Source organism: Wickerhamomyces ciferrii, contig 00153 (genome assembly GCF_000313485.1).
Source record: "Wickerhamomyces ciferrii WGS project CAIF00000000 data, strain NRRL Y-1031 F-60-10, contig 00153, whole genome shotgun sequence".
Lineage (NCBI taxonomy): Eukaryota > Fungi > Ascomycota > Saccharomycetes > Phaffomycetales > Wickerhamomycetaceae > Hansenula > Hansenula ciferrii.
This window is the reverse complement of record NW_011887587.1, coordinates 58,978-73,631: the sequence shown is the minus strand read 5'-3', so window position 1 is coordinate 73,631 and position 14,654 is coordinate 58,978. Positions and strand designations below refer to the sequence as shown.

Here is a 14,654-nt window from a genome sequence, read left to right as displayed (position 1 = left end):
AAATTATTTTGTTAATCTTAAATTAATTATTTTTCAGTAACAAAAGTTTGACCTTTAGCAATGTTTTTAACTAAAGCTTCTTTAGCTTTTGAAATTAATTCTTCTTCATGAGATGAAATTTCACCTAAACCATGAATTTTTGAAACACCTTCTGGACCTAAAGTAACTTCAGTTGCAAAGAAATCAATACCTTCATTTTGGAAAATTGGATTTTCAACAAAAGTTGGTTCAATAATATCTTTCTCACCATCTAAACCTTTTAAAACAGCACCTGCAAATCTTGCACCAGCTTGAGCCATTGATAAAGTGGCGGAACCAGCACCATCTTTAGCTTTAACAACTTCATCACCACCAAATTGAATTCTATGGATTAAAGCATCTCTAACATCTTCTTTTAAATCTTTATGAGTAGTTTGAGATAATAATGGAACAATTGTGATACCTGAATGACCACCAACAACTGAAACTCTTTCATTAGCTGGGTTAGTACCAACAACTTCTGAAAGGAATCTTGAAGCTCTCAAGACATCTAATGTAGTAACACCAAATAATCTATTCTTGTTGTAAACATTTTTTTGTTTGAAAACTTCACGAACAATTGGAACAGTTGAGTTAACTGGGTTTGAGATAACTAAGACATTAGCATTTGGAGCATGTTCAGCAACAGCTGAAGCTAAATCTCTAACAATTGAAGCATTGATATTGAATAAATCATCTCTAGTCATACCAGGTTTTCTTGGAACACCAGCTGGGATTAAGACAACATCAGTACCAGTTAAAGCATTTTTTAAACCATCATTTTCTGGAGTGAAACCTTCAACTTTTGAATCAGTTGGAATATGAGAAATATCAGCGGCAACACCTGGAGCACCTTTTAAATCATATAAAGCTAATTTAGTAACTCTATGGTTTAATTTTAATAAAAGGGATAAAGGTTGGCCGATACCACCACCAGCACCAAGAACAGAGACTTTATAGTTTTGAGCAGCGGATGAAGAGAAGGATCTTTTTGCGATTCTAGAGAACATTGTGAATATGGAGATAGATAAAATAAAATATAGTAGGAATAATATAGATATGAAATAAATAAATAAATAGGACAATCTGGCGGTATATAAATGAAAAATCACCAAACAATCAACGAACAACACTGATAAAATGAATGACCATTGCTTACCGCTCTTACTCAGCACTGACGTAACACAGACGTACGGTGTGTGCGCGTGTAAGCTTTGTTGAGCCAATCACAGGGGTTTATTACCAATTGACACAGGGGAATTACACGAAACGGTTCCGTTTGAAAATCAAAAGTCATGAATAGAATCGAACAATTTAAAAGGATAACCACGCAGTATTGACGGATAAGTAACCGTTGTTTGACTAGAAGGGAGAATAGGTAGACTATGGTACTATTACTACTCAATTGACTTCAATTGATATCTTGTTTGAGCTCAATTGGTATCCTTTTAGTCAAATTGTTTGATAGTAATCACGTGCATACGCTTTATAGGTGTTTGTTACCATCAGTTGATATAATGCAAGTACAAACTGTTAATCCATCAATTGAATGATCATTGATATACTATGATCTATCCTAATTCTTCCGTTCCATATTCCATAGAAATTAAACTACCATCTCAATTGATTAATGGTTAGATATCAATTGACAGGTGTCAATATAAATTTAAAGGTGTAAAATCTTGCATTGTTAATCAGGTAATACATCATTTCCAAAAATTTGATTCGTTAAGGTACCTTAAATCAGGTATTTCAAACACCATAATCATATGCATCTAATCTTGATCTTCATTGAAAGTTTAGCCTACTTTGCTACATTTGAGGTCCCTGAAACTTAAATCCTGATATACAAAAAGTGTACCTTGAACTATTAAGAATCTATACATTAAATAAAGGTGTATAATCATCATATCATCACCTCATGATTCAAGATTTAAATGAGCCTCTGATCTCAAGGGTGTAAACTCCATATCCTTAAATCCATCATCCGTTAAACACTTTCATAATTTATTTAGTCTTCCATTAAAGCTTTCAAAAGTCATTCAATATATATACCGTTCAATAAAATATATAAACACAACAATCATCAAAGGACAATAGGAATCACAAATTTATGTGTTCCATCCATTATAGCCATTTTTTTATATAAAGTTTCGAATGACCATAATCTATTACATCTATCCTATTTTTCCCAAAAATGGATGAATGTAAGCTACGTGTAAATTAACCGTCAAGTCTCGACGTTTATTGCCATGGTTGAATGGATTTAAACTTTTTTACGATACAAAGCTAGATTATTCATATGACTTTACATGTGAATCAAGTGTATTTTATACTCAATTAGCTCATAGAGATCTATTACACTCCTAATCACATAGAATACTGACCCTTGTTCTATAAAAAAAATTGTATTAATCCTAAAATAACATAGATTAACTTGTATAAAATTTCGGGTTTTTAAGCCCTTTTATGTAAAAACTATGTGAAGCAAATATAAAACACATTCGCGAGTGATTATCTAATCGACATTATTTAATCTATATGGTATAAATTATTAAATAAATAAATTAATTTGTATTAAAAGAGTAGTATATTTCAAAACGCAGTGGAATCAAAATATTATGTTTCATTTGTTTATATCATAAAAAAACAGTATTTCAAACTTTTTTTTTAATAATTTTTCAATTTCAAAAGAATTATCAACCTTATAAATTTTAATTTTACTTTAAAATTAAACACTTTCAAAATTATCAATAATTTTTCTTAGAAATTGATATAATTAGCTAGCTATATATTATATTCCATTAATTTAGAGTATAACAATATATTCAAATTACTACACTTATATACAAATTTATTAAAATAATTTTAATTTAAAATATTACATAATACAAAATATGTCAAAATTTAACGGGTTAAGAATAATGTATTACTAGTGTAGAGTTAATGGTGATAGTACTACTCTTAGATCTATTTCATGAACGATAAGATCAATCTTAATCAAGTAGATCAAGATCTTGAAGATTTAAAAACCATGATCTAGAGTATGGAGATCATTGATTATGATGTTTCATGGGTGATTTTTGTTCTAAATACTAAGTAGATCAAATGAATGTCAAAATTAACTACATGCTAATATGTTAAATAAAATCAAAACTGTATTAATATATATAAATTGTTTTCTTTGTAAAGAAACAAAAGAATGAAAGACAAAAGCTTTAGTCAATAAAACTAAAAAATTAAAATTAAATTATGCAAAACAAATTTTCATGTTAAATAATAAATTAAAGATCTATTGTAATTGATAAGTTAATTCTCTACTTGGAGCATTAAGAATAATACCATTTAAAATACCAGCAATTAATCCAGCACAAGGTAATGTGAATATCCAACCAAAATAACAATAAGCAACAATTCTCCAATTAACAGATTTAACATCTTTGTTACATAACCCAACAAACACTGTAGCACCAACAGCTTCTTGAGTTGTAGAAACTGGAATACCTAATTGTGTAGCCATAACTGTTGTAACAGCTGCACCTAATTCAATTGAAAACCCTCTTGAAGGAGATTGTAAAATTAATCTATTACCTAAATTTCTCATAATATTATAACCAAATGTCCAAACCCCTAGAACTAAAGCAGCTGCTGTATAACATAAGACCCAAATTGGAACATCAGCTTTCTTATCAACTTTATTTGTTGTATAAATGTTATAAACTGTAGCTAATGGACCTGCAGCATTTGCAATATCATTTGAACCATGTGCAAAAGACATTGTACACGCAGTAATGGCTTGTAACAAGGAGAATAAATATTCAATTTTATTATCATAATATTTAGATCTTGAATGCATATCTTTTAAATCACCAGATAATCCACCTTTTTGCATTTGATTTGAAATAACATCTTGAGTCCAACCATGAGAAATAACTAACCAAATTAATCTTGGCCATTGTTTTGGTTGTTTAGCTAACGAGAACCATAATTGTTTTGTAGTTTGTTTTGGAGCTAATGGAGTAGAAGGTTGTTGAGTAGTTGGTTGTTGTTGTTCAATATCTTGATATTTAGATTCCAAATTTTGTAAATCTCTTTCATAATTTGAAGCACCTTTATCACTTGAAGTTTGATCAACTTGAACATTAGTTTGATCTTTTTCAATGGTTTCTGAATCTTGTAAGATTGGTTCATCATCAGTATGATATTTACCTGCATAATAATCTGGAACTAATAAATGACCTTTTGGAATTGGTGGGATATCATCATTTGATTTAAAATAAAAAGTTGGGCCCAAAATAACATGATACCATTTTAATCTCCAATCTTCATGAATCAAACGACGTTTGAAATATGGTAATAAAAAGATGAAATAAATAATTGCAGCAACTGCACCAACACCAAAGATTGAACCAAGAATAGCACCAGTTGATAATTTATCTAATTTTAAATTTGGTGCACCTTTCCAAACAATCAACATGGTCAAGATGGCAAATGTAGCAAAGATTAAAACAGGCATTAAAATTAATCCATTTCTTAATGAATGTTTTCTTTCCAACACGGTATATTTTGAAATTAAAAAGAAAATTGCAGCAAAACAACCTGCAATAGCTGGTGCAATAAACCATGAGGCAACAATTTGTGAAAATCCATTCCAACCCCAATGAATATTTTTAGCACCAACAGCTGCAATACCTGAACCAATAACACCACCAACAATAGAATGAGTAGTAGAAACTGGTAAACCAAATGAAGTAGCTAAAGTTAACCAAAGTGAAGAACCAACAAGGGCACAAGCCATAGTTAATAATAAAACAGCAGGATTATCTTCAAAAACAGTAATATCAATAATTTTTGATCTAATAGTATCAGAAACTCTTGAACCAGCTAAAACAGCACCTAAAAATTCCATTAAAGCAGCTAAAATCATAGCTTGCCAATATTTAAGAGATCTTGAAGAAACTGAAGAAGCAAAAGAATTAGCAACATCATTTGCACCAATGTTCCAAGCATCTAAGAATGCAAAGATCATAGAGATTGCAAAGATGTAATCAAATTGATGTAATTTACCGCTCATTTTGATTATATATTTAGCTCTTAATTTTCCTTTGATGATTAGAAAGACCTAGTAAAAGAGTGGAAAATCTGGGAATAAAGAATATATTTATATAAAATAAAGATCGACATTATATGAGTATAACCGTTTCATTAAAAGTACGAGAGATTAATGAAATTAAAATATGGCTGTATTCAACCCATGTGCTCAATTAATTTAAAATATCAAACTCATAAAAACCAAGAGAATTTTGAACAGATGTAATTTTTTAATAAGGTAAAAAGTAAAAAGTATGAGTATTTTGTGCCAAGTTGAACACGATTGAGACGGTGTTGCACTTAACGGGGAGGAAATAGGCCCAGAGTTTTTGGTTGAATTGAGCCCACGTTGATGGTGAAGACTCAAGAGAAGGGATGGTGAAGGGAAGACAGTGAAGGTGAAGAAGGTGAAGGGAGAGTAAGAGATGGTGATGGTGATGGTATAGTATATGATAGTATAGTATAGTATCAAGAGTATAGTAATGTAAGGGTCCTTGTGCATAGTTGAGACGCGCACCAGAGTGGATGGATCATAGTATTACAATAGAGCACGTTGTCAGTATAAAAGATTGTCATCGTATGCTCAATTTCCAAAAGAGTGAAATGACAGTGAAGCAGCCAGACAGGAGCCCACAAGACTCAAGAAGTACACTCAAACTCACATGGGGTTATTTGATTAATGATAAACGTTTCTATATAATGATAACTGATCATCTTATTTACGAAACAACATACATCCATAACAAAGAAATAGAAGAGATGATACATAATACAATCATATTATTGTGTTTCTTTTGCTGATACCCTGTTACTCTATTACTGATCTATTACTCTAGTGTACTCCATACTTTGATATTTAGACACGTTTATTCAAGCCTTTAAGCCTCCATTCAATACTAAGACTAAAACATGGGCTTTTAATTGAATACCATTAATTGTTGGCGTATATTCATGGCATCTTGATATATACTGCATAGATCAAGATTTGATTAACACGTACTCTTGACTCTTGATAAACGTTTTCAAATGAATTCTATATACGATAACGGCAATTAAAGTTCTTATATACTGAGCGTTTCATTGATTATGTATGCAACCTACTCATCAGTGGCAATTAATAATACAATTGATATCCATTTTGTAGATATGTAGTACTGTCACCACAAAAATCTCATGAAAACTATAAAGTGGGCGCTTGAGCTATGATTCTGATCTAATCACTACATAGAATCTATTCTTTCAATAAAATCTATAATTTATATTCATCTAGTATATAAAAAACATATTTCCATAATCATCAGTAGTACAGTATATTCATGCAAAAATTCATTAATCATCAAAAACAATCCAAAAATCATCTCCCAATAGCTCACCAGCTATCAATTCCCAGATCCATCAGCCTTCTCAAATATATGATCAACACTACCACCAAGATATAATTTTAATTGTCTTTTAGTTGCAGGTAAAATTTTACATTTAACTTTTGCATCAGGTCCAATTCTTTCATAAGCTTGAAATCTATGACATCCACCAAATGCAAAATAATAAATTTCATCATTTTCTTTTATAGCCATAACATCTATTGGTGGTAATTCTCCATTAAGATCACGGGCTTCCTCAAGGGAACAAGTTTTTGATGCCATTGGTATACCTTTTAATTGTGATTCCATTGAATCTATCTTGTCATAATCTAAAACAGGTGGAATTGGTCTTTTGATTTGATTTAATGGTAAATATGAAATTTTACCAATGTTTCCTGATTGAATTGACATGTTTGATAATTGTATTCTTTATGTATCTTTATTATTTGATTGATTATAAACTTTCCTATCAAAACTTTATCTTTAAAGGTACTTTTCCACTTCTTTTATACTTTTCAATATTCATAATTCTAGAAACTAAATTGATTACTTATAATCCTTGCGGCTTATGTCATCCGCGCATAAGCACCATTGTTAAGCATATAAAATTACAAATCATAGAATAATCTATACTTCATTATTATTAATTTAAAAATTCATTTCATTAATATTATAAATATATACGTTTAAATTCATTACACCTTTATACCTTTCTAAACTTATTTGTGGTCTTCTTGTCATATATCTTGAACTCCCATAACAACTCTACCAAATTCCGCTTTTTCAACAATTTTATCAAATAAATTACCATTAAACATCCCATTATTAAATAATACATTATTATTCCCATTATTCCCATTATTATTACTCTGTATCGTACTTTGTGTAGTATATTTATCTAACGAATTTAATTGATCACTTGAACTAAATCTTGTTGGACTATTAATCCCAAATGATTCATCTTGTTGTAAACTCCTTTCATCATATTTATTTGAAAAACAAGGTAATTCTTTAAATTCATCTAAAGATTCTTTATGATTTATTGGTGTATTAATACCTTGTGAATTTAAATAAGATCCATATAATAATATTTCATTTATATCATTGGGATTTTCATTAAAATTAGTTTGTGATTTTTCATTATTTGATGGGATCAAATCCATGGGTATTAAAGTACCATATCCAAATATTTTTATACCTCTTAATGTTTCCATAATCCTAGTCTAATTTAATACAATACAATAACTTAAAGCTTTACTGTTTTCAATATAAATAAATCTAAACCCCTACTATACTTTGATATGTAATTAATAGTTATGAATTTCAATTATTTCCCCTGATTTTAATATAAAATGATAAACAAGCTGTACAGCGCAAATTTATTTTTCAAAAATATCGGTGACCAATATAAAATTTGATTTTATGGGTTATTGTTTTTTTAATTTATACGAAAGAACAAATGGAAGAATAATTTGATAGAAGATTAAAAGAAATCGAAAGGTTATAAAGTGGAGAAGTTCTACATGTTCAATACTAGTTTCTATCGTTATACCTTAATGGATATTATGGGTAGATTTAGTTATGAGTTAGACTGGGATTAAAGAATTTGGACGCTGGCTTATAATCGGATTAACGTTCCTTCAAACCGTTTTCGTTTTTTTCGTTTTTTTCGTTTTTCGTTTGCAGCGGTAATGAACAAATTAGGAAAAAAAATTACAGTCAGTGAAAAATTGCGCGATATTTGATACAAGTATAAATTACTGGTGATATATAAAACATCAATTTTCCTTACATTTTTATAGATTAAATTATTCACAAATTATTCATATTTTCATCATTATATATATATTTATATATCATATTAACCCACTATTTTTCAAATTACTTTGTACAATCATATCAGTAACTGCTGTTAAAACAAATTTCATACTTTGAGAATCTGTTGCACATGTTCTATGAACATAAATTGGTTTATTTGTTCTATTTAATCTTAAGAAAATATCTTCAAAATATTTAACTCCTGCATTTGAATCACCTAATTTCCCTTGATAATCTGGGAAATATTTCTTTATTGGAGATCTTTTAATTTTATTTTCAAATAAATCAATCTTATTTAAAAATAATATAAATGGTGTATTAATAAACCATTTACTATTACATAATGAATCAAATAACATTATAGCTTCATGCATACGATTAACTCTTTCATCTTCAAATAACATTTGATCATATTCTGATACTGCTAAAACAAATAAAACTGCAGTTATATCTTGGAAACAATGAATCCATTTTCTTCTTTCAGATCTTTGACCACCTGCATCTAAAACTTTAAATTTTGATGAACCAATATTAAAATTTGTTTCTGTAATACCTGTAGTTTTAATTCTACCTTTTAAAATATCTTCATTTGTACATATATAATTTGGATCTGCAAAATTTGAAATATTTTCAAAATAATATGATGCACTACCTTCTAATTGAAATTCATTAGCTCTAAGGAAACATTGTTGTATACCTTGATCATATTTCCATAAATTAGAAATACTTGTAGCAATAAGATCTCTCGTTACTTCTGTTTGACTTCCAATTGTAATTGCACTTACTCCAGGTCCTATAGAATTATCATTTAATCCTTGATTAATTTCTTGTAATTGATTTAATTTATCATTATGAATATTTTCATTATTATTATTGGTATTATTGATATCATTATTATTATTATTTTCCTCTGTTGCATCCCAAACAGATCCTGTACGTCCTGTACTTTGTACTCTTCTTTTAGCTTCACTTCTTTCACTATATTTCAAAACATAATCATTAAGGAAATTACTACCACCTGCAACACTTGTATCTATATGATCCAAGACTTTTGCTCTTAAGATGGCTTGTTTAAATGTTGAAAGTTTTGAATTTGGTTGATCACTATCTAATGGTATACCCATTTTTCTTGCTTGTAATATAAGAATCCTCATACTTTGTATAGCATCTGCCCAAATAACTTGAGCATATTGTTGACGTTCTTGATGTGTGAATCCATTTTGATGTAAAACTTTCATTTGTTTTAAAACTGTTGATTTACCTGATTCACCAGCACCTAATAATAACAATTTAACTTCATTTTTTTCTCGTTGTCTTTCCATTTGTAATCTTTTTTCAATAGCTGCATTGGCTTTTTTACTTTGTAATAAAGGATCATGATCTTCTTCAATTGGAGTGCTAGCTGCACAACCCATGATGATTTATATGCTGTAGTTGTTGTAAATGTTGGGTTTAGGGATTAGTATATAATTTGTTGTTGTTATATTGTGGTATTTGAACAAGTCTTTATAATATGAACAAGAAATGTATATGAGTATCTTGAAAGTGTAGCCTGATTGTTCTTTGAGGAATTATAAAGTATCAGAAAAGTTTGAGATTAGATCTATAATTATTGTTTGTTTTGAGTGTGTTTTTTCCCTTCATTTATTTCACGTTCAAAACATTTCGGTTGTATCAGATTTTGGTTCTTTGAAGGAGCCCCAAAAAGTCGACTGACATTTGCAAAGTGCCAATAAAAAGTATTTTGTCTTAAAAGGGGAATTACAATTTTGCATCAAAAAAGAATCAAATTATATTTATTTCAGTTTTATATTTTCTAGATCAATTCTATATATATAAACAACTATTTTAATTCAAAATATTCGATTGATTCCCTTGGACTGGATGTTTAATGGTAGAATCTCACTATTAGAATCGTTAAAATCCGGTTCTGAAACATTTCTGTGAAGTAAATGTTGTTTACTAGCTCCATGATTTTTCCATCCTTCAACACTTTCATCTGAATAATTATAATCTTGGAAAACACCACCATATACAGCAGATGTATCTGCTCCTTTTAAATAATCTTGTTCTAATGGTTCAGATGTAACTGAAAATTTGGATTTTTTCGTTGAAGGCCTAGTATCAAAAATTTCATCTTGTTTATTGATTGGTATGATTGTTTGATCATTATTAGCTGTATTTTCATTCCATATTGATTTTGGAATACTATTTTCATTATAATTCTCATTTGGATATAAGTGATAATCAGTTTTTGAAATAATATTGCCATTATTATTGTTATTATTGTTATTATTGTTATTATTATTTCTCTTTATAGATCCTAATGAAATTAATTCTGATTGATAACTATTATTAGATATTGGTCTTAGATTTGGATCATGTTTAGAGCTCGTGAAGTCAGCACCTAAATTAATTGATGATCTTGAAAGTTTTGGTTTAGCTCCAGTGGATAATAAAGCAGCATGTAATGATATATCATTCATAATAAGTCTCCATGGTTCATTTGCTCTATCATGTTTTGAAATTGGTGACCCATTACCAGAACCATTATTTTCATAAGCGATTTGACTATTTGGTCTTGAGAAATTAACAAGTGAAGGTTTAGATTTTGCATGTCTCTTGAAAGATGTTGATTCTTTAATGGATCTGGAAGTTTTTAAACTTTTCAATGTATGTTCATTTTCATCATTATCTAATGGTGATTCAATTCCTGGTGTTGAAGATGTTGCAATAATTTCAATTCTTTGAACAGCAGATGTTATTGTATTTTGATCACCAACATATTCTTGATCATTATAATAATCATCATTTTGAGATTCAAGTTCAGGTTCAGGTTCAGGATTTGGAATTTTAGATAATGGATGTCTTCTTTTGAAAATCCAAAATCCACGACGTGCTGGTTTAGGTTCAATATAATTAATTTTTGATATAGATTTTGTAATTTTTGGTAATGAATCAATATTTTCAACATCTTGAGAAATTTCACAATTTTGTAAACATGATGGATTATGATAAATTGGTGATTTTATAGATTCAGTTTCAACATTTGCATGACATGTACATTCACAAGAATGATCCAGTTGAGAACCAACTTGAGAATTTGGTCTTGATTTATGCCTTCTATGAGATGATAAATAACTCTTGATTGTTGATTCCAATAGGGTTTGATGTCTTTCATGTTCTTCCTCTTGTTCTTGTTCACCAAATAAACCTTCTCTTGAATCATTTGAAAACCCATCAAATTGACTTTGATTTAAATCATCATCTTCACGGATTGTTGGTTCAACTTCAAAATCCCAACGTGATCTTGGTTCAGTTGTACGAAGTGTTGTAAATGGTTTAGAAGGATCACGAGAGTGAATGATTGGATCTCTATGACTTGTCTTATTCTTATTATGATGGACTTCAATCTTTAATCTTTTGAACTTATTCTTTAACAGATTTATATTATAACCCATTGCAAACAAGACCCACTAAGAAATGACTAGATATGAATATGACTAGCGCTCTGCAACAACTAACCCTTTGATTGTCTCCATTTAAATAAATGTATAAGCGCCCATGTTTCTCCAATGTTTGTTGATTTCTGGAAATCATATGGATTTGTTTTTGGTTGAGTTTTTGTGTCACAAAAATGTATATCAAAAATGAAAAACAATAAAACATAGATAACCCCGAAATAATATAGGCGTATTAAAAGTTGATTAACTACATCAAAACATTGTATACTTTTCTAATTTTTTTTGTTTTATTATTATATTATATAATTTTCTTTTCTTCAATTACTTAATTCTCTAAAAGATCTTTCAATAAGATCTCTCATTTCTTTATATGAAACAATCATACAAGTTTGTTCATCATGAGAAACAAGTAAGAATTTTTCATCAATACCAGCATCTAGTTTATTTAAAGTTTTCAAAACAAATGCTAAATCTAAAACAGGTTTACCTCTATCATCAACTTGATTGAACACATATTCTCTAAATAATTTAATTGGATATCTTTCACCAGATTGTGCCCATGTTGGATTTGATTGATATTCAGGTCTTTCTAGGATAAAATTTAATTTTGTTAATAATCTAACTAATCTACCATTTTCTAATTCTCTTGTTAATTGAGATTCATAATAATCACCTTGTTCTTGAATTTGATTTAAACTTTCAAATAATTTCTTTGAAATAATTTTTTGGAAACTTTCAATATTTGGGTTTGATTCATTTAATAAATATTTTAATGCAGATTTAAAATCTTCATCAATATCAATATTTGATATGATATCTTCATTATTGGAAAATTTTGAAGAATTTGGTGATGATGATATAGCTAAACTTAATAATAATTGACCTAATTTTTGTAAATCTTGAATTTTCAATAAATTAATAGTTTCTAATTCTTCATCTTCATTGGAAAAATCTTCAAAATCTAAAATATCAAATATACCACAATCTGAAAGACGTATTCTATTTAAACTTGTAACTATAATCTTAGTTAAAGTTAATGATCTAATTGGTAAATTTTTAGAATGTGAAGTTGCAATAGCATTTGTTAGTTGTAAAGTATAATTCCACAAAATTTTTGGAGTAATTTGTTCAGGTTTTGCACCAAGATTTGAATGGAAATGTTGTTCAATTAAATTTTTTGAATTTGGATAATAATCATAAACAATAATTAAAGAATTATCACCAAAACTTCTTGAAGTGAAAGCATCAATAATTTTCGTTATATTTGAACAATTTAATTTAACCCATTTTTTAATAGTTGATATACTTTTATCTTGATTTAATTTAACATTTTCAATACGACGTAAAACATAAGCTTTACCATCATCATTTGAAAAAGCTTTATATAAAGAACTATAATAACCATAGGTTTGATTTGATTTTTGTAATGAATTATCTAATGGAACTAAATTATAATAAATATTAACTAATTCAGGTAAATTTGAATGTTGTAAAGTTTTCAAAGTTGATTCATTTTTTTTAATTAAAGATTCTCTTAATTCATTTGGAAGGAAAAATTTTGAAGAATTTTCTTCATTACCTTTTAATGGAATTTGTAAATGTGGTGGTGGAGCAGGTGCATATAAATGATGATTTAATGGATAAGAAGTTTGAGGAAATAAAAAATCTTGAGGACCAGTAACTTGAGAATATGGATTTAAAGCTTCTGAAGATTGGGCATAAGGATTTGGTTGTATTGAATCATTATTTGAAACAAGATAAGGATTTGTAGGTATTGGAGAACGATTAATTGAAGGTTGGATATCATTATTATTATTTGTTGTTGTTGTTGGTTGGAAAACTGGACTATCAAGATTGAATTGTTTTAAACCATTTTGAGTAGAGGTTAAATCATCATTATTATTTATAGTAGTACCAGATGGGATAAAAGAAGGAATATCATTAACTTTTGGTGAAAATCCTGCAAATTTATTAATTGGTTTAGTTGGATTTGATAAATTTGGAACATTTGAAATTGAAGTTGATGGAAGGAAAGTTGAAGATGAAGCTGGATTGAATTTTTTTTTTAAATCACCACCAGTACCAGCGTTAGTACCACTAGTTATACTACCACCGATTGAAGCTGAATTTAAGATCCCACTATTAGGGATATTATTACTTAATGCACTTGTTGGTCTTGATGATATAGTGGGAAAATCACCAATGGATGGATTTTTCAATGGATCTAATGGTTGTTGTAAAGGTAAAGAAGTAGCAGATGTGTTTATATTTGAATTTGAAGTTATTGTTGATGATTTATTTGATGATTCATGTTTAAATGAACAACCTTTCCCTTCAAATTTACAAAACCCATGGATGGTGATATTCCTACATGGGACATCTTTTGCCCAATCTAGATTAGCTTGTGATAGTTAGCTTGATGCTCTTGAAACTTGTGATAATACTTGAAACTCACCTTTGTCCATGGTGTGACACTTTGACTATTTGATATTGATATTGATGGATCTCCCAATGGACTCTTTCACGGCGCCTCTTCTGATGGTTCCTGTACCCACTACCTAGTCAGTCTATGCCCTGTCTGTACCCTGTATAGTCTGTATAGTCTCTGTTAATACACCGCGGGTCAATCGGGTATGTTGTTTGACGTTGTTGAATTACTAATATTCAATTCAATTTCCAAATCTTTTTGTTTTGATTCAATATTATTACACGTCTTTTATTGATTTGTATTAGGCGCCCATAATTACCATACTTTTAATTTCCATAGCGACGGCCATTACCACGTGTTACCCGGTACTTGAATAAGGGGACACACAGTATTAATAAAGTACCTCATTAAGGGCCGAACATTAAGCATTAAGCACCGATTATTGTATAAATACAGGGTCTAATCTCCATTATT

The 14,654-nt window shown here is 29.0% G+C and overlaps 7 protein-coding genes across 7 annotated transcripts; all 7 read right to left on the bottom strand.

Annotated features, from left to right (window-relative positions):
* Positions 1 to 26: 26 nt before the first annotated feature.
* On the bottom strand, positions 27 to 1,028 carry MDH1 (malate dehydrogenase MDH1; the record flags this gene model as incomplete). The annotated part of the gene is made up of 1 exon (XM_011275082.1): positions 27 to 1,028. One exon carries the CDS (start codon positions 1,026 to 1,028, stop codon positions 27 to 29), a length of 1,002 nt encoding a protein of 333 aa, XP_011273384.1.
* A 2,282-nt stretch (positions 1,029 to 3,310) lies between these two features.
* On the bottom strand, positions 3,311 to 5,092 carry PHO89 (Pho89p; the record flags this gene model as incomplete). Its single annotated transcript, XM_011275081.1, has 1 exon — positions 3,311 to 5,092. The coding sequence occupies one exon, from the start codon at positions 5,090 to 5,092 to the stop codon at positions 3,311 to 3,313; it is 1,782 nt and encodes a 593-aa protein (XP_011273383.1).
* A 1,396-nt stretch (positions 5,093 to 6,488) lies between these two features.
* Positions 6,489 to 6,881, bottom strand: SRX1 (sulfiredoxin; the record flags this gene model as incomplete). The annotated part of the gene is made up of 1 exon (XM_011275080.1): positions 6,489 to 6,881. The coding sequence occupies one exon, from the start codon at positions 6,879 to 6,881 to the stop codon at positions 6,489 to 6,491; it is 393 nt and encodes a 130-aa protein (XP_011273382.1).
* A 326-nt stretch (positions 6,882 to 7,207) lies between these two features.
* BN7_4329 (uncharacterized protein) lies at positions 7,208 to 7,684 on the bottom strand (the record flags this gene model as incomplete). Its single annotated transcript, XM_011275079.1, has 1 exon — positions 7,208 to 7,684. One exon carries the CDS (start codon positions 7,682 to 7,684, stop codon positions 7,208 to 7,210), a length of 477 nt encoding a protein of 158 aa, XP_011273381.1.
* Positions 7,685 to 8,326: 642 nt separating this feature from the next.
* Positions 8,327 to 9,703, bottom strand: GPA1 (guanine nucleotide-binding protein subunit alpha; the record flags this gene model as incomplete). Its single annotated transcript, XM_011275078.1, has 1 exon — positions 8,327 to 9,703. The coding sequence occupies one exon, from the start codon at positions 9,701 to 9,703 to the stop codon at positions 8,327 to 8,329; it is 1,377 nt and encodes a 458-aa protein (XP_011273380.1).
* A 438-nt stretch (positions 9,704 to 10,141) lies between these two features.
* BN7_4327 (uncharacterized protein) lies at positions 10,142 to 11,749 on the bottom strand (the record flags this gene model as incomplete). Its single annotated transcript, XM_011275077.1, has 1 exon — positions 10,142 to 11,749. One exon carries the CDS (start codon positions 11,747 to 11,749, stop codon positions 10,142 to 10,144), a length of 1,608 nt encoding a protein of 535 aa, XP_011273379.1.
* Positions 11,750 to 12,069: 320 nt separating this feature from the next.
* Positions 12,070 to 14,650, bottom strand: PAN3 (PAN-complex poly(A)-binding subunit PAN3; the record flags this gene model as incomplete). Its single annotated transcript, XM_011275076.1, has 2 exons — positions 12,070 to 14,144; positions 14,635 to 14,650. The coding sequence occupies 2 exons, from the start codon at positions 14,648 to 14,650 to the stop codon at positions 12,070 to 12,072; spliced, it is 2,091 nt and encodes a 696-aa protein (XP_011273378.1).
* Positions 14,651 to 14,654: the final 4 nt, after the last annotated feature.